General features: G+C 38.1%; 1 protein-coding gene across 1 annotated transcript; it reads right to left on the bottom strand.

The window, feature by feature from the left end:
* On the bottom strand, positions 303 to 18,046 carry LOC8082670 (protein OPAQUE1). Its single transcript, XM_002452861.2, has 38 exons — positions 17,664 to 18,046; positions 16,544 to 16,693; positions 15,675 to 15,820; positions 15,431 to 15,587; positions 15,229 to 15,287; positions 14,901 to 15,057; positions 13,676 to 13,825; positions 13,222 to 13,358; positions 12,586 to 12,732; positions 12,415 to 12,516; positions 12,008 to 12,065; positions 11,822 to 11,923; positions 10,881 to 10,918; positions 10,670 to 10,796; positions 10,415 to 10,588; positions 9,840 to 9,971; positions 8,301 to 8,410; positions 7,827 to 7,887; positions 7,124 to 7,301; positions 6,293 to 6,498; positions 6,054 to 6,173; positions 5,743 to 5,841; positions 5,049 to 5,270; positions 4,698 to 4,837; positions 4,467 to 4,578; positions 4,258 to 4,308; positions 4,078 to 4,167; positions 3,672 to 3,842; positions 3,433 to 3,576; positions 2,521 to 2,697; positions 2,306 to 2,443; positions 2,108 to 2,178; positions 1,683 to 1,782; positions 1,305 to 1,361; positions 1,164 to 1,220; positions 989 to 1,069; positions 819 to 901; positions 303 to 696 (listed from the first exon to the last, which is right to left on the bottom strand). The coding sequence occupies exons 1-38, from the start codon at positions 17,781 to 17,783 to the stop codon at positions 558 to 560; spliced, it is 4,563 nt and encodes a 1,520-aa protein (XP_002452906.1). The 5' UTR covers positions 17,784 to 18,046; the 3' UTR covers positions 303 to 557.

The following is an 18,276-nucleotide window of genomic DNA, read 5'->3' as shown; positions in this document are numbered from 1 at the left end:
GGATATAAAAATAAATGGTTTAAAAGTTAAAGCACAAAAAAAACCAATTTTTATAGATAAGGGGAGAAAATCGAAACTGGTCAAAAGGACTTCCCCGAGAGCGCACCTCGCCAACACGGAGGTGGGAGTCCGCCCACCAACGCATGGGGCTGTGCCACTGCCAAGGAGACCACGTGACGCCCGCAACAAGATCGCCGGGGACGACGACGAAGCAAGTAGCACACCCAAACTGACCCACATCAGACGCCCTAAAGCTTATGATCGCGCGATCCGACGGTTAATGGGCTAAAGGTTCATGTGTAGAAAATACCATCGGTGATGCACATTGCCCAATTTGCCACTGATATACTAATCATTTTACGACAGTCAACAGAATTACAACATTCCCTGTACAACGAATGATGCATCTAGCAACAATGGTTGCTTTTCAACTGTAAAAGTCCACTTCTCTCCACCAATCTAGGAACTCTAAACAACAATACAACATCGCAGATGGATGTAACCCCAATAAAACCAGGGGACAGACAAATCTTCAGGTCAGCCTGACAACATTCATTCTATTGGGCAGGCTGTAGATCCTGCTGCCTTATTAGAAACTGTACTGATGTGTAGTGCTGAAGACATTCTGGAAGATCAACGTCAGCATAATCTATTGCCGGGATAGCCATTGACAGATCCTCGGTGGAGAATGGTATACTGTAGCCAGAAAAGATCAATATTAATGCAAAATGGCAAATCAGTTGAGTACATTCCACACTAGCAAATATCAAGCGTAACCACAGAAGACAAAGTGTAATTTTTGGAAATATTTTCCTTACCTTAAGTCATCATCCAACAAGAAGGAATTTGACAGAAGATTCTGCGTATCTTTGTTAACCACCTCCCGCATTGCAGCAACCACCTAAGAAATCTCAAAAATAAAATCAGAAATGTAAAGCAAATGAATTCCAGAAAATGAGAGCTCCAGGTTCAAGCTGAAAGGACCTACCTCAGTTGAAATGCCTTGGGTATTGTATTTGTCATCCCAATACATCGAGCATATTCTATAGATTTGGCGAACACTCAAGGACTACATGAAATGAAACACCAGAGAAATTATGAGTTAATGGTCTGCCATAAATGATGACCAACTGCAAAAGCGTACATGATATGTGTTTTCATACCGGGCAAAGATCTTGCCTGATCTCCTGAAGCGTCTTTTTTCTCTTTTGGTGTATAACCTGTATAACAAATTTTGTGAGAATAGCCTAAAAGGCAAACAACCAAAAGAAACAGAAGGGCAGGCAGCTTGTAGAATCAATTACCAAAAATCCAACAGCTTCTCTGATATAATTTAGCTCATGCCAAGATGTACCCGCAAACTGAAAAGAACATAAACTTGTGAAGTCAACTGAAAAGGCCCACGAACCCAACAAAACAATGCTACCCAATACTCTTAGGCCGAGTTTGGATGTAGTTGGATTCGCATCAATCCACATGTGTTGGGGTGGATTGGTGTGGAATTTAGATTAAATTCCACTCTAATCCACCCCAACACATGTAGATTGAGGTGAATCCGACAACATCCAAACAAGGCCTTAGGGCAGGTGTATCTTGAAAGAGTAACACATTGGATATGCCAAGAAAATCCACTTCCAACATGGTTTCTTACAAGCAGGATAAGAATGTACAATGACACCTACCTCCTCTGTGACATCAGTAATCCATTTCTCCAACAATGACAGACCAGCTTTCACGTATTCCCCATTGGAGAATGTACAACATTCACGTCGGAGAAGAAGACTGAGAAATGAATATATATTAATGAAGGTAAAATAGTCTATTTTATTTATTTATTTCAATCATATTAGAACAAGCATGTATCTTGAAGTGTCTCCATCCCATCATCCATAACCTTCAATAAGTCTATTACTTAACACACAAGCAGGCACTTTTCTCGTGACTAAATGATTTGCGAACTTAACAAAGATAGTTATCCACAAAAATTTTTCTGTTGATAAATGAAATATATAGATTTTCCTAGTAATCCATTCCTAGACATTTAATGGCTAGCACGGTAGTTTCACGTTTCATACCAAGTACCAAGTTACTGAGATGAGGAAACTACCTGTTAAACAACTGTATATTGATGAAAGAGAATAATTGTGTGATAAGTTTACGTATAAAGAAGGATGGCACCTGCAGCAAGCACAGATGTTATATTAGACTCACTTGGAGTCTTGGACAAGGCATGGCTATCAGTACCCCAATGATGAACTTTACAAAGGTCAATCCTTTCTCAGAACAGGACAATGATAAGGCTTACATAATTTTCGCGCAATGTATCCATAAGCAAGTCAAGGAAATTGACGATATTGTCCCAGTTGGAGTTCGATGCCAGGTGGGCACCAACTCCAGGTGACTTGGATGTTTTTCCAGGTTGCCCACGTGTTGATTTTGGAGCCTGCATGTGAATCTCAGAATGTCACCAAAATATCCATTTAATTCCAATGCAGTTAAATTGAAGAAACAACTATATACCTGAATGCAAAGATTAAGTAGAGGTGATATTTCCTTTTTTAGATTATCTCTGAGCTGCCCGAAGATCTTTTCGACACATGCAGTAAGCTGCTGTTTGAATAGTATAGCTGGATACCGTGCATCAACTTGTGGTAGAGTATCACTGCGGCCTACAAACTTCGAAGGAGACCTCAACGTCTGGAAGAAACATAAGTATTGTTATTCCAGTCAGAAGGCAAAATCAATCCTCAACGATTTCTTTAGAAAAAATATCAGTCGACAAGGTACCTAGTACCCAAATTAAATAAAAAAACAACTATGTTTATGCACAACTTAAACAAGAATGTTGTCATGTCACTTGACAACATTCTTACTTTGCATAAAAAAAATGACTAATGCGACCAGCACAATGCAGCTTCAAAAGTTATGAACCTTGCTAGTAACCGTAGACAAGTGTGGAAAAGGTGGCACAGCAGCCTAAGGATCGAGGGATCCCACTACCTGCTTTCCACTCAACCACCAGATACAACTCCAGATCCTTGATGACCATCAGTGACATTTGGTATGCCGTGTTTCAACATTTGAAACTGATATGAGTGGATTTGTTTTAAAATATAGTCTTGCAATACTATGATTTTGATACATTTTATAAATATATTGTGGTGGATATGTCATATCAGAGTTGTATTTTGGGGACCATGTGTCTGTACAAAACAATACTCCCTCCATTCCAAAATGTAAGTCGTTTTGGCTTTTCTAGATTGATAGTTTTTACTTTGTATCTAGACATGGTGTATATCCAGATGCATCGCAAAAGCTATATACCTAGAAAAGCCAAAACAACTTACAATTTGATAAGCAGGGGGTGCTACTTATGACTATGATAGATTCAAGATGAACATAAATAATATTCATCATGCTCAAATTTCTTACTTGCGCTATTTTCCCTATAGCTCCACCAGAACGACGAGATGGGGTAGCAAATAATCCATTTGACCGCAGATTCCTTTGCAGAAGGCATAACAATGCAGAGGTATTGGATAACCAATAAGGTAATCTACCATCAGCTTCAGTCCCCTGTAGTGAAACCAAAACAGAAAATCCCAAAATGATTTTACAATGAGGACACACATGGTGTAAATAATAAAATACATGGGCTCCAATTATTTTACCTTGAGGACATCATTTATGGCCTCAATCACATGATCGAAAATAGCAGTTCGCTCCGATTCAAAAGCACGCCAATGCAAAAGACATTTGTAAATGATACATGCTGCAACTGGTTTGCCATCCTTATATCCTAAATTTTCTTTGATGCATTTCAATAAAATTTCATGATTTTGCTGCATGAAACAATAGCAAATATAAGATACCTCAAATTCTTAATAGACATTTCAATAAAATTTCATGATTTTGCTGCATGAAACAATAGCAAATATAAGATACCTCAAATTCTTAATAGACCACCATGGTCAGTAATAAAGTATTAGCAATCTCATGGAGAAGTCATGAAATGAATTAAAAAATGAAGCACATCTATAACTTGAAGTCTAGAGTGTAGAGCACAGATGAATTTACCTCATGCCTTTCAACAGGCAACCTCGATCTCCTTGATGCACTCAAACTCTGTGGAAGCGAAGCCAGATATTTTGTAGGTGTTGGGCTTTCCTACAATTTTAGTCCTCTGTCAAATTAAAGTTTTTTTACAAGATCTGGACAAGTGCAGTTACCCAAGCTGAAAGAAAAGAATAAGCTTACATATATATGCTTTGGCTCACTGATGGGAAGTCCAATTGATGCAGAAAATTTCTGCATTCAGAAATCAAGTCAGTGAATTAAACAAGTAAGATATTGTAACTAAGTTTGACATCAAATAGAGAGTATTGCAATAGTATTGTAGTAGTCAGCATTGGAGCCAGCAAAAAAAAAAGAGCATTGTATTTTGAAAGGGTAACAAAGAAAGGTACCTCAGATAATGTCTTTGGAGCTACAGGCAGATTGTTCATTGTCGGCATATTAAATGCCTTCTGTCTTAAGACATGATTTTCATTTTCCAAGTTTGTAAGTTTCTCCTGTAATCTGAATTCACGAAAACATAAACCATCATATTGTTCTCAAAAGGTCCACCAGAAACGTAGATGGCACATGTTGATCATGCATCCTGCAGCTTTAGATACATATGGGAGCACAAGGCTTACTTGTCCAAGTTTTGCTGTAGATGGTTGCATTTACCCTCGACGTCCTTCAATTTTTCCATTGTATCATCACTACTTTTACGAGTCACAGTAAGTTCGTTCTCCAGTATTGAGTTCTTCATAGATAATGATTCGACTAGGTTCTGTGGAATGTAAAAGATATGGTTCAGCAAAAATATAATCAAGGTATAGGTCCCACTAGAAAGGCTAATTCAAGTTGAGAGAAAACAGAACATGCTTCCCACTAGACTTACAACCTTAGGGATCCAAAACAAAACATTAGGGACTATGTTAATTTACAAAATTTATCTACTCCGTAGCTTAAGAATATGATGAAGACAGAAGTTATGAAACCTTTAGGTTGGAGTTTTCTTTTTCTGCTTCTGCTGACATAATCTTTTTACTCTGCAACATAGCAATCTCTCTCAAAGAATCGTCCAACTGCTTTTGGAGCAACAAATTTTTGTCATGCTCATTTTGAGCAGCTGACTTAGCAGCAGCACATTCTGCACTTAATGATTCAATTATTTTGTCACGCCTCAATATTTCTGCTGATTTTGAGTCTTCACTGGCAGCCTGCATTTGAAAGTCGAATCACCAGGTGAATACAAAACAAACAATTATGAGTAATCAAATATAAAAATTTAGGCAGAATAGCAGTTTTGTCCTCCAACTTTCACAGGAGGCTCAATTTCGTCCCTCAACTATAAAATGACCGTTTCAGCATATTTTAATTCCTCCTTTGTATTCAATTCCCCAGTAGGATCGATAACACTGATGTTTCAACATATCGATTCCTGAGTCTCTTTCACTTCTTATATATTCTCCAGCTTTCCACAAGGAGAATCAGAAGTCATTCCCATCCGTTAAGATTTTTATTAATACCTCTGACTGAAGGTAAGCTACAGATGCTTATAACAACTAATTGGCCTAATATAAAAAATAAACAGGCACAACACTATCAAATAACCGTGACACAATGGAAGAATATAACAAGTAACATTCACAAATAATGCACTAACACAATAAAGTGGCACATGATACTTACCCGCAGTCTCCTTTCAAGGGTAAGTCTTAAAGCAAGATCATCCATCTTTTTCTCAAGCTTATTCTTTGCCTCACGCAGTGCACCAGCTTCATTTGCAGCCTATCAAATAAACCATCATATAAGAGTTTTCCCAATACACAATAATCACAGGAGAGAGAGATAAGATTCCAAAAGTTGCAAGGAACATGAAAACCTTAGCAGCACACGGAGGAAGGGGGGGGGAGGAAATGCAAGAATATTTAAAGAAAAAAAGAACAAAAATACAAATAACTAATGCAGGTTTCATTCATTTATATAACCAAGGAAATTACCATTTTAAGTCTCCTTAGCTCCTTTCTTGCAAGCTTCTGTCTCCAAGAACACTGAATTGTCACAGCGGCTTGCCGACAATTCTGGAAAAGCATGACAACCTTCCGTCTTCTCCATATAGACTGCAGTGTGCCAATGATGTAAATAAACCAAACAATGCTTGTAACAATTTTCACTGAATATGCTTGTTTTAAGATGGTTTTATTTTGTGCACAATTTCAGGAGGGGAGGGGGGTCACACCTGTATCACTGTAGCAGCTTTATGTTCCCTAATGGCAGAGAAATAGCGGCGAGCGATGAACCCTCGAATATAAGACTGAATAAGAAGAGCTGCCAAACATGCTTGCAGGTGAGCTCTACGTAGGATCCATCTTCGGACATACTTCTGAACAATTACAGCTGCCGCTGTTTCACGCCTGATTGCATACATCTTCCTTGCCAAACAGCCTAATTAACAAAAAGAATGTATTAACAATTTAATATCAGAAAGATCAAGAGGTTGTGATTCATGAGGGATGTGTACAGGAACCAAAGAATAAATTTGAACTTGCAAGTCATGAGAATAGCAACCCTGTGAGTATTAAAGTAAATGAAATTAATTGTCGCCGGACAGAAACAAATTATCATCTAGGTATCAAGATTATGGGACTAATTGGCACCCTATGCAATCACATTTCTCAAGAAACCTTCAGCCAACTATAACGATCTAACAACCGTCCAACCCAATTAAGCAATTACTACCTCTGCTGGCAAAAGATTAGTACTTACCAAACAACCATCAAATCTGAAAATATTGTATTTCAATCCAGTTCATTTGGAGACAGAGTAACTGATTATAGTTCTCTGTCATCACAACTACTCAACACCATTAGACAATTACTACTTCTAGGAGCAAAAAATGGTGTTTTCTGAAGTATACAGTTAAACTGGAACATAGAAATAATGTGGTTCATTCCAGTTCATTTAGTGGATAAAGCAATAACTCGTTTTACTCTTTTCTGTCATGATTTTACTGATGTATGTTGCTCTCAGAACAAAACTATAAAGCCGAATGATAAGCCCACATGTTTACCTCTGCAGTATGCTTGTACAGAAACTGAAGCCTCCCTTGTTTTCACAAATTCTTTGCGTGTGATAAATGTTCTGAAACGGCCTTGAATGTGTCGTGCAGCATTGTCCAAAACCTCAGCACGGCGCATATCTAATATCGCAATTTGACCAGCCCTAAGGAACACCTTTGTTCTACCAAGCTATCACGTAAAAGAAAATGTCAATATATTATTTTCACATCTTTCCCTTGGTGACCTTAAGCATATCATTAAAGCAATTACTTAAATTTTGAATTTTTTCCTGGAGTATGCATGAGAGCTGAGCATCATTTCATTCAGAAGAAGAGTATTATAAAAATAAAATACCCAAACAACACAGACTAATATAACACATGCAACAGCACAAGTAGTAAGACGACCAAATGAAATCACTGTCACTAGGACCAAGAGATTCAACACTGCCTTAGCAAACAAATTCCAGAGGTCCTTAGCCCAGAAGCACTAACAATTTCTAACATAATCATGGTGCATTCTGAAAAACAGGATGTTTATGCAGAAGAGTAATGGTGGGTTTTTATATATATATAAAAAGATTTAAACCTTATATACTTGCATGGGAGATATAAACAAGACTCAGTCATGTAAATAGATGTGGGTCATTTAATCATCTAATCATCACAAAACATTAGTACATTGCAACAACAAAGTCTCAGCTGAGCACATTACTTGAAAATTTTCAAGCTCCATCTTTTCGAGAATACCCTTTGTCAGCATTCTTTCATCGTAACTGCACATGTAAAGCAAACATGGTGAAGCAAATCAACAAAACAATCAACTATTCTTTTCTTATAAGCAGACTGGATAAACTCCCAACAGTTGCTACCATACTACAATATGATAGTGCTGCCTAATTAAACATGTACAAATTATCAGGTGATGTGCACAGTTGTCCACACAGTGTAATAGACTAGTAATGACAAGATAAATTTTGACCAGACCAGAAAGCCCATGCTCAATTATTTCAAGCACAAAACTCCTTGGTAAAGAGGAATCAAGTTATTCAAGTCGAGTATGTTGTTATTTACATGTATCAATAAGACCAAGCAATTATGCAGAGTGTTTCAGGCCATAAAGAAACATTAACTCATCTAAATTTCCACCTCTTTCCCTAACTAGTTTCATCAAGGATATAAACGGTACCTTCCAATCATCAACTCTGGAACTAGAACCGCGAACCGGTCAACAAATTCAGCATAAGTCCTTCTGGTAGGATAGCCAGCAAGACTAATACGGACAGCCTCTAAGACACCCTGTCATGCCACCAAGTGACAATTTTTGTGAAAACATAGCAAAATGGACCAAAAACAATGAATCATTTGCTGAGTACTAATTCCCTCCAGTAAAATAAATAAGTAAAACCTCGAAAGCATGCAGTTTTTTTTGCCAGCAACACTTCTATGAACGTCAGAGTATAACTTCTATTTTATTTTAAAGATCTGAACAACAGAAGCTTGTGGTCAAATTATGTTTTCATGACTATGTCATACCAAATACAGGTGCTGGAGTATACGATGTGTAGCTTGAGAATTTTGTAGTTTCAGGGAATAAAAACATAATGAGGTGGAAATATAAACATATCCAAAGGAACCACATAAATGTGGTCCAGTTACTTGCCAAAACTGTCAATACAGTGTGCCCAAGCAAATCAAATGTTGGTATGATTTAAGAGCAGTAGGACGCTGAACATCACAGCAATATCATTTCGCCATCACTGAAGAACCACAAATCATTTCATATAAGGGCATCTCCAATGCGCATTGAACCATAGGAAACTGTTCAATATAACTTTGGATGATTAAGTAGCTGTAGTGTGTACGGGACCCACATGCGATTAAAAATCTTCTCTCCTGCCTAAACAAGGTTTCTTCCACTCGTTCCCCATCTGACCATCTCCTGTTCACCGACGTTCTTTCAATCCCCTTCCTCTCTCACCCCAAATCAGCCACAGATTCAAAAAAAAAAGTCAGTGGCCACAAACAAGCTTATGGTGGGTGTCAGGTCTGTGTCAATCTAAGCCAGAGCTCCTCATCCCCTCCCCCCCGCCCCCCCCCCGGTCCTCTCCCACAAATCGAGCTTGAGCTCCTACGTGTGCCGTGTCAAGCTGAGAAGCCATCCGAGCCAGAGAAGAAGCTGCTAAAGAGGATCTACACAGAAGGAGAAGAAGTGAAGGGTAGCATCGACTCCGACCTTTCCTCATCTGCCAGCACAGGTAAAGAAACCTTCAAGTCTTCAACACATTTGGGGCTCGTGACAGATTGTTTGTTCCAGGCAAACCGAGTTTTAAGGACACTTTTCAGTCTCACATCCAGTAATTGATTGCCACTATGTGCTTGGTTTGATTTTCCCTAACATTGGAGCTCTAAGATTATTGATCTGTTACATGAAAGTACATCTTGAAGCAAAAAGAAAATATTCAACATTCAATGTTTAGGCCTTGTTTGGATGCACATGTATCCACCTCAATCCAAATGTGTGGAAGTGGATTGGAGTGGAACTTAAACAACTTCAACACATGTGGATTGATGTTGATACATGTGAATCCAAACAAGGCCTTAGTGCAGAGGTGCAAAAATGACAATCAGCAACGAACTATTATATCGGCAGATGTGCTGACTAGTAAAACAATAAGAAAAATTATGATACTGCTTTACTAGTCTATGCTTCTGTGATAGTTCTTACCCCACAACGTAGCTGATGCAATACGCTTTGATTTTCAAAAAGCTGAGGTCGATTAGCAGAGTTAGGCTTCACGCAGCGTACATAGTGAGGTTCAGTTGAGTTTAGGGTTTCCATGAGGGCTTGCAGTTGTAGCTTCCAAAAAAATCAAGAAAGACAATAAATCAGTGCTCAGTTAAATGTACAATGATGTTAAGAGTGAAACGAATATAAATATCCAAAGGGTAGAAAAATGGCTGAGACTTCTGCAGGTCCTTCAATTGCAAACAAACTTCAAGAAACGTCGACTTTCAAAAGATCAAATGCAATAAAGATTGGTGATTTTTGCTCGAACATGCAGAAGAGCTGCATATCATTATATTAATATTAAAAAGTTAAAAGGGCGCAAAAAAAAGGTCCTGGAACAGTCGACTACGATAATGCCCAAAATACCATATTTAACATGTTAATGCGAACATAGCCACAAGTAAAGTAACTCGTTAGTGGACAAATTCATAAAATTCAAAGAAGCGCCAAATGGAAGAAGCACATATCTCAAAAGCAAAAGGAAACAGAGGCAATACACTTTTTATTGATACCTTGAATCTGGAAGCAACTGATGAAAACTTGTACGAGGATCTTATAGATTCTTCTGGCAATGAAGTGAAAAGTCCAGAAACAAATGGGCACCTTGAAGATGATAGAAGATTGCAGTGCTCTGCAACAATATAATCTCGATTCTTTTCCAAAAAAGAATCTGTTTGATACGTGACCTGCAAACAGTCAGATGTTATTATTATTAACTAGAATAATAATTAATGACAATACCTGGCAGTCCTGGGCTTCTGGCTTACCTTCCCAGCATAGTGTGAGATGGTAAAATCTGTTTCTGAGAATTTTGTCTTCTCAAGCCTAGGATGGGAAGAGAAGTTTCTGAACATCTTTGTCGCAAAGGTCTCATGCGTAGATTTGGGAAACATGCTGTAAATGAGAAAACCATAGCTGAGGACAGGGATTTATTTTATATAAATATTATATTCCAAGAGAAACAAACAGGCAGCTTACCAAGCTTCATCCAGCAGTGCAATAATTCCAATCGGTTTCTGTTTCACGGACATAGGATACAATTGATTTCAGTTTACAAAATGTTTTCCAGGGCATCCAGGTCAGACAAAGGAAGTAAAAGTGGTCACAGGTCTATCCCTAGACTACATAGTTTCAGCCATGGCTAAGGGGGTTAAAATGACAGAAAAAATGCCTTAAAGTAAGCATGACCTAATGAATGAAGTAATAGACTTAGTAGTCATGCTAAGTACAGCTTACACTACTGATGTTGCAAATATTAACAGGATGCTAAAAAAATCTTGTTCAAATACCTGACACAGTAAGCATATATTATCTATATATTTTTATGTTTTTGGGGAACGGGAAGCCAGAACCTTGCATTTAGGAAACAGCAACATGTTGCTCCCATTACACAAACCAGAGTACTAACAACCATTCTAAAGCCTACAGTTGGATAATCTTAAAATAAAGGTAGATATTGACTTTACCGGTTATAATCCTTACATGCAATTACATCCTGCACAGTTCGAACCTATACCACTAAATGACAAGGAAAAAAATACCAAAAATGGATACAGCACAAGCAACACAAAAACTTGTCAACTACGCACAAGAAAAAACAAATGAGGCAACATTAGTGTGTTAAACAGAACTCAACATGGAGGACTGCACATCAGCACTGGCAGTTAACACAAGTGCAAAACAATATCAACATACAGTTATTTGCTCAAGGCAGAAGAGCACCAATCTATCCCAGCACTGCAGGTGCAAGATAAGCGCGCAACAGAGGCTCAAAATATGATAAAAACTTGCAAGAGGATAATTTAATGCAAGCGCAAAATAATTATTATATATGTAAACATAGCTCTCAATACAACAAATCAAGGTCACACAGTATAGAACACTCAGCCTATGTCGATGAATAAAGGTAAAGAAATAACCTTTTCAATCAAATCCAGCACATCCTGATTGTCAATGAACTCAATGTAGCTCCAATTAATTTCCTCGCTTTTGTACTCCTCCTGTTCCATCTTGAATACATGCTGAGAGAAGGCATTTATAGCATCCAGTGTTAAGAGAAGTAAATTAAAAAAATTCTAAATCCGACAGACAAATACAGTGCATACCTCATTAAAGTGTTGCTGAAGTTTTTCATTTGCAAAGTTAATGCAAAACTGTTCAAAGCTGCACAGGTAAATCAAGGAGCAGCGTCAAAACCTAGCTAGCATTGCAAAATCAGTACTTCAATGTGATGGCTAATAAATGCACAATTTACAAAGTTTCACCAAACTGTAGTAAAAATATGCTAAATGCATGCACGCACACAAGCTGTATGTTTCAAGATAATTCAATTATATAGCTAATAAATAGAGTACTTGACCCTGTTCACATTGCTGTAAATAAACAGATAACTAGGCTCTTTACCTTCTAACGATACACTTCATCCAATCCATACATTTTAAAAAAAAAAACTATGAAATATTAGTGCATTGCTATAAGTGAAAATGAAATAATAGCATGCAATCTATTTAACCTGTTGTTTTTGAAGCTTTCAAAGCCGTAGATATCCAGGACACCAATTTGTACCTTGGAATCCACATCTTGACCAATAGACTTATTAATATTCTCAACAAGCCTGAAAATAGTTCTAAAATATTGCATCACATTAAAATATAAATCCTAAAAATATTGCAGAAGAAAATACCAGTCAAATAATCTTGCATATACAGTCTTCGCTAGAGCATCACGATTAGCTGCGGCAGCAGCACAGTCCAATGCTTTAACAATTATTCCTTCACGAGTATGTATAGAACGGCTACATAGTGTTGAGACCAATAGATCTGAATCACACCTGTCTCAAGAACCAAAATGAAACTATAAGCAGCAAATTCAATTAAGGTACAGAATAGTATGATATGTTGCTTCCAATACATAAAATAGTGCCTACTACAAGAAGACAGGAGTCCTAACAGTCCATGATACTTCTTTTAGCGAAAAGAGTGGTGCATACCCCTGGGACCATTTATACTAAAACATGTTATAACCAGATTTAGTAGTAGCACCGATCTTCTAAGCCTATAAGCAGATAGCATGAAACATGACCTTAGAAACCGTAGTTTTAATTATCTACAACGAGTGTTCAGGATGAGGTCTCGAAATTAACTATCTTTGGGTGTATCTGCTTATTTTAATCATTTACTTCAACGCCTCCAGAACAATTCGAACCAACCATTTCAAAACAAAAGTACAGAAAGCATAATTCCAGAGAAACAACAATAATGAAAAATAGGAATATTTTCCCCAAAAATATCATTGTAGTTGATGAAACAAGAATACATACATAAATAATTTAGCTGCCGTTTGGAGATGAAAATTTGAGGTTGAATCCTTAATTTTTGAAGAATCGGTATCCTTTCCTGGGGCAAACTCAATATTGCCAAGATGAAGAATGGCTGCCAATGTCCGAAATATAGCATCCTGAACAAGTACAAAGACAGACTCATTTTCTGAAAGATGCAAAAATAACCTATGTTACACGGATACTCCAAGGGAGGTGACGTATCCGTATCCGATACTCGTCGGATACGCGGATACGGATACTCGGATACACCATTTTAGTGGATTTTCTTTTGAGAAAGTGTGTATCCGCGTATCCGATACGTATTGTATCGGATACTCGTATCCGTACTCGTGTAACGTAGAAAATAACTACGCAATAGAAGGACAATGCAACAATTCTCTGACGAAGACATTTTCCAAGAAACATCTAGGTGTCTTAGCATCATGTTAGGAACCTGATCTTCTCTGCTAATCCCAACAATATCCATTGCCCTTTTCGTCTTCCAGTACTCATCTTCATTGTTTGTCCCTTCCAAATCATATGTATTGCTTTGATTCAAGTAATGAAAACTGCTTGCATGCCCAAGTTTGTACAGCTCTGCATCCTTTACAGACAAACAATGCAATATCAAAATTAATTAACCTTATAACTTCATCGTATCATTAGGCATATTTTACAACTATATCTTTGGAAAATACTAAATACAAAGATAATAAATCACGGCACCATAATTAATGATTTAATGTACACAAACCATGGAATGTTTGGCTGGTAGTTTTTTTAAAAAAAATGGTAACATAAAATCATACTAGTGGTTTACCAGCAGAAATGCTTTCATATTTTCTATAACTTCGCATAGATTTAGGTAATACGCTACAAAGAATGGTAAATGCATGACTCCATTTGTTGTATGCTTGCCTATGCACTTAATCTCTGTTGAAAGTACAGTAAATGAAGAAATAAATAGGTATTAGATGCTTATTCCTTTCTTCATTTCATGTCACATTCTACTTCGCTTGAACCACATGAGCCACTAGGACATAGAATAATGTCATTACATTTTTACTTGGATGTGTCAGGCTTGTGTTGTGACTGTTGTCTATGTTTGTGTGCATCTAAACAAATCAAGCTTCAAAATATGCTACTAATGGTACTGTCGACTTTTTAGTGAACAAAAGTCATATCATGCTTATACTTTATAAATAAGCTTGAGTATTAATAAGGAAAAACATGTCTCAACAGTCAACACTCTTGAGCAAATAGTGTTTCAACGAATCAATGCCACATCATACCAACATGGCATTAAACTTTAGCATAAAACAACAATAAACTGATTTCCGTTGTGAATATAGTAGATAAAATCATTACACATTTCAGCTAACACTAGAACCTCAGGACAAATACCAAAGAAATTGCAAGACACCATTATAATAACAGGAAAATGATTATGAGTGCATACAAGTCAAATCAATAGCTTGTTATGAGGAATTTGTAGAGCCCAAGGTTGCATCATGATAAATGAGTATAGTTACTAATTAAGTTCAACAGTGTCCTTAGAAAGTTAAATCAGACACCATCAAATGCATAGGAAAATGCTAATCATGCATAGAGTAACCAAACTCATATAGTGAACTCACATAACAAATGATCCAATGAAATAGTGATAGTTGGTAACGTACCTTTCCAGAAGCACACAATTGGTAGAAGCAATGAAAATTCCTTTCAGGATCAGTAATTTGCACAACACGGGACCTTTCCAAGAGATAGGTCCTAATAGCAGCTCCAGATATTCTACCACTTCCATCAAACTGTATCTCTACGAATTTTCCAAATCGACTGCACCAAAAAGTGTTTAGGTTACAAACTTAAAATATGCAAAACAAAATAAAAGGAGGTCGAAATGGTTAGGTCTACTAATTAAAAAAGAGATTGTTCATTATCTTGACTTGACTTGAGGAACACACACAAGCCATCGAAAACATTAGCCAATATTGAGTGAATTCTCACCTTGAGTTATCATTCCGTACTGTTTTTGCATTGCCAAATGCCTCCAAAAGAGGGTTAGACTGGTGGAGGGAACGAATAAAGAAATATTACGACAATGCTATTGTTAGCAATATCAACAGAAAATGCATACTTCAACAAAACTATAGATGGGGACATCCTAGTTTACATAAATTATAGTTGAGAAAACAGAGTCAAAACTTACTTCAAGAACCTGTTGTTCAACCGTTCGATCATCAAGAGCGGCTCTACCACCAACAAAGGTCAGATACTGCATAATAAGCTTCGTTGTTTCGGTTTTGCCAGCACCACTTTCACCACTAACCAGGATGGACTGACTTCGGGAATCATTCACCATAGCCCTAATCAGTTCAACAAATGTCAACAGAAGAAATAAATAAATTATATGGAAACAGTGCATTGCAATTCAACCACAAAATAACCTGTACCTGTATGATGCATCCGCCACTGCAAAAACATGCGGACTCAACTCCCCTAATCGGATGCCCTTATATTGCTCCATCATGTATTCGTTGTACAGGTGAGGCAGCCTTGTAAAAGGATTAACAGCAATCAAGATGCTTCCGGTGTATGTCTGTTTCAATACAGACAGGTGAAAGGCAATTATAGAAAGTAGTCCATAACTAATGTTCCAGGACTATAATACAAGAATTAAGCCATGACAATCAATGGTGTAAGCAGAACATTATTGATTATTTAACATAATCGATACAAGGGAGAAGCAACTAAAATTCTTACGCAAAAAAGGGCATCATTCCATACTCATGTTGACAACTCAAAATGGAAAAGCAATAATATGTGTGGGAGAAAAAAGAACAGTTACGATATTACGTATGGCAATTATTGATTACAGATCATATCATACTTTAAAAAAAAATAGCTAGGGTCATTCATCATTCTGCTCCGTAAGCTGCAAAATGATAATGGTTATGTCATGAATCAACAGAAGCTGAAACCATTGAGACGAGTACATCATTATTGTGTTCACATCGGCAAATGGTTTTGCCTTAATCGATCACATTTTCCATTGCAGGCATGTTTATTTGATTCCAACAAATTTTGCAAAAGTTCTACCAAAGCAGAAATATGACTGAGTAAGACATCTGAAAATCTGAATCCTGAACGCAGTAGTCAGGAACTTCAGGAGAGAATGTGCTAAAGAAAAGGTGCTTGAGCTTTTCAAGTTCGTAAATTTGCAATGAAAGCAAGTTTTCGAGTAACCAATTGATCTACATTTCAATTAGTTTGAAATGCAAATCACCACAGTAAATAAAAACAGTGCCAGTGAATCACTTACGTATATCTCATTCAATGCATATCTTTTTTTCAGATTGTAAAGAACACCTGGTTCATTTAGATATGTTAGTTTCGTCATGTCATCGACATGACCCCCACCCAGATCTTCATCTGTATCCCTGGGCAATAATTTCTCTGGCGAAACTGTAATCTGAAATAAACAAAGGGAAAGCTTCAGCAAATCAAATCAAGTTTCCAATGAAACAAATGAAACCATATCTTAATTAACTTTTTCATAACTCAGCTCGAAATGAAAAATTGTTGATTACCAATGTGCTTCAAAATTCACTGAAAAATGATCCAATATTAATATCAACCATAAGTTGCAAGGATCTTAATGGGCATGACAAGGAGAGAAAAAAAAGGTAGCAGATATTCATGAGGACACCAAACTTGTTACTAGTGCAATCAACTCAAAAATCTTGCAAGCTGGGTGTTGCATGAAATTGAATACTCAATGAAACCGAAGCTGGAACGTAACATAAAATAAAAAGGGCAAGATACACAGGTAGCTTGTACAGTGAGAACCTGAAGTAAGGCCCAAAGACTGCTAGACTTGATGGAGCTGTCCAGGACAATCACATTAATATAAGTTCTCAATTTCACCAGTATGCACTAAATTATGCAGAGTGAGTTCAAAACCAATCAAATGAAAGTGTAAAAAAATTAACTCATCAAAGCTACAAATCATTATTAAGACTCTAAGAAGCTGAGTTAATAATTTGTTTGAATTTATAGTGCAAACACTAAAACAAGATGGATACAATATCTGCAGACCCCAACACTACCCCCCACCCAACTGGGTACACACTAGCCAGTGCAGCCCCAAAACCGTTTTGAATAACCTGCTCTGAGTCGTAACAAAACAACTACAAACTTCATAAAAAACAAACAAGTTCAATTTTGAACAACCTCAGTTCACTCGTATCGAACCACGATCAAACAAAGCACCAAAGACAAGTATCGCCTCCAAATTCAAATCAGACACAACGCCAAACAAGCACAGCGGTGACATCCGCATCCACCAAGACCTCTGAACGGCACAGCGGGAACTTAAACCGCACGGAATGAGACGAAAGCGACAGACGAAGGGAGGGAGGGAGGATTGGCTGACGGTGCACCTTTTTCCGCTGGCTCGTGAGCACGACGACGGCGCGCTCCTTCGCCTCCGCCACCTCCGCCTCCACCCACCCTTCCCCCTTCTCCTCCACCCAAACCTTCAACCCCTTCCGGAAGCTCATCCCGCCGAAACCCTAAGCTCCACGCCGCCTCCCTGAACCCTAGTCCCGACCGGGAAACCAGTGGCGGCGAGCACGGGGAGAGCGCGGCGGACTCAGGCGTTGAGTTGGGGGGCGGCGGCGTCTTATCGGAGCTCCGATTAGAGCGGCGCGGCCGCAGCTGCTTGGAGTCGTGGTGGACTCATCGCGAAATTTTTGCTTTGTCTTGGCGCTTCTTCTCTCCCGTGCGCTTTTCAGTGGCCCGTAAGCATCGAATTGGGGTGGCTTGAGGGGAATCTCGGAGTGTGCCGGGTGCTGAGTGCAAAAATCGTCCACGGAGGTGGCACGGGAATTTGAATGGCCAAGGGGTGGATGCGTCATTTCAGCCTGCGTGGCAAGCACGGGGCCCGCGCGTATCAAGGCGATGTGCAGGTGACTTTGAAGTGGGTCCCACTGGGAAGTCCGGTCCGGACGTCCGGTGGGTTCAAATCGGCCGATCTGGCTTATTTTAATCGTT

The sequence above is a fragment of the Sorghum bicolor genome, chromosome 4 (assembly GCF_000003195.3).
Source record: "Sorghum bicolor cultivar BTx623 chromosome 4, Sorghum_bicolor_NCBIv3, whole genome shotgun sequence".
Lineage (NCBI taxonomy): Eukaryota > Viridiplantae > Streptophyta > Magnoliopsida > Poales > Poaceae > Sorghum > Sorghum bicolor.
The sequence above is the reverse complement of the archived record's forward strand: the minus strand, read 5'-3'. Positions and strand labels throughout refer to the sequence as shown.

Excerpts from the sequence above, each read along its gene's own strand:
- LOC8082670 (XM_002452861.2), bottom strand. The coding sequence starts at position 17,783 with ATGAGCTTCCGGAAGGGGTTGAAGGTTTGGGTGGAGGAGAAGGGGGAA. Across the intron at positions 2,444-2,520 it reads TACTTAATCTTTGCATTCAG|GCTCCAAAATCAACACGTGG; the intron begins GTATATAGTTGT and ends ATTCACATGCAG. Across the intron at positions 1,221-1,304 it reads GAGAAGCTGTTGGATTTTTG|GTTATACACCAAAAGAGAAA; the intron begins GTAATTGATTCT and ends TTTGTTATACAG.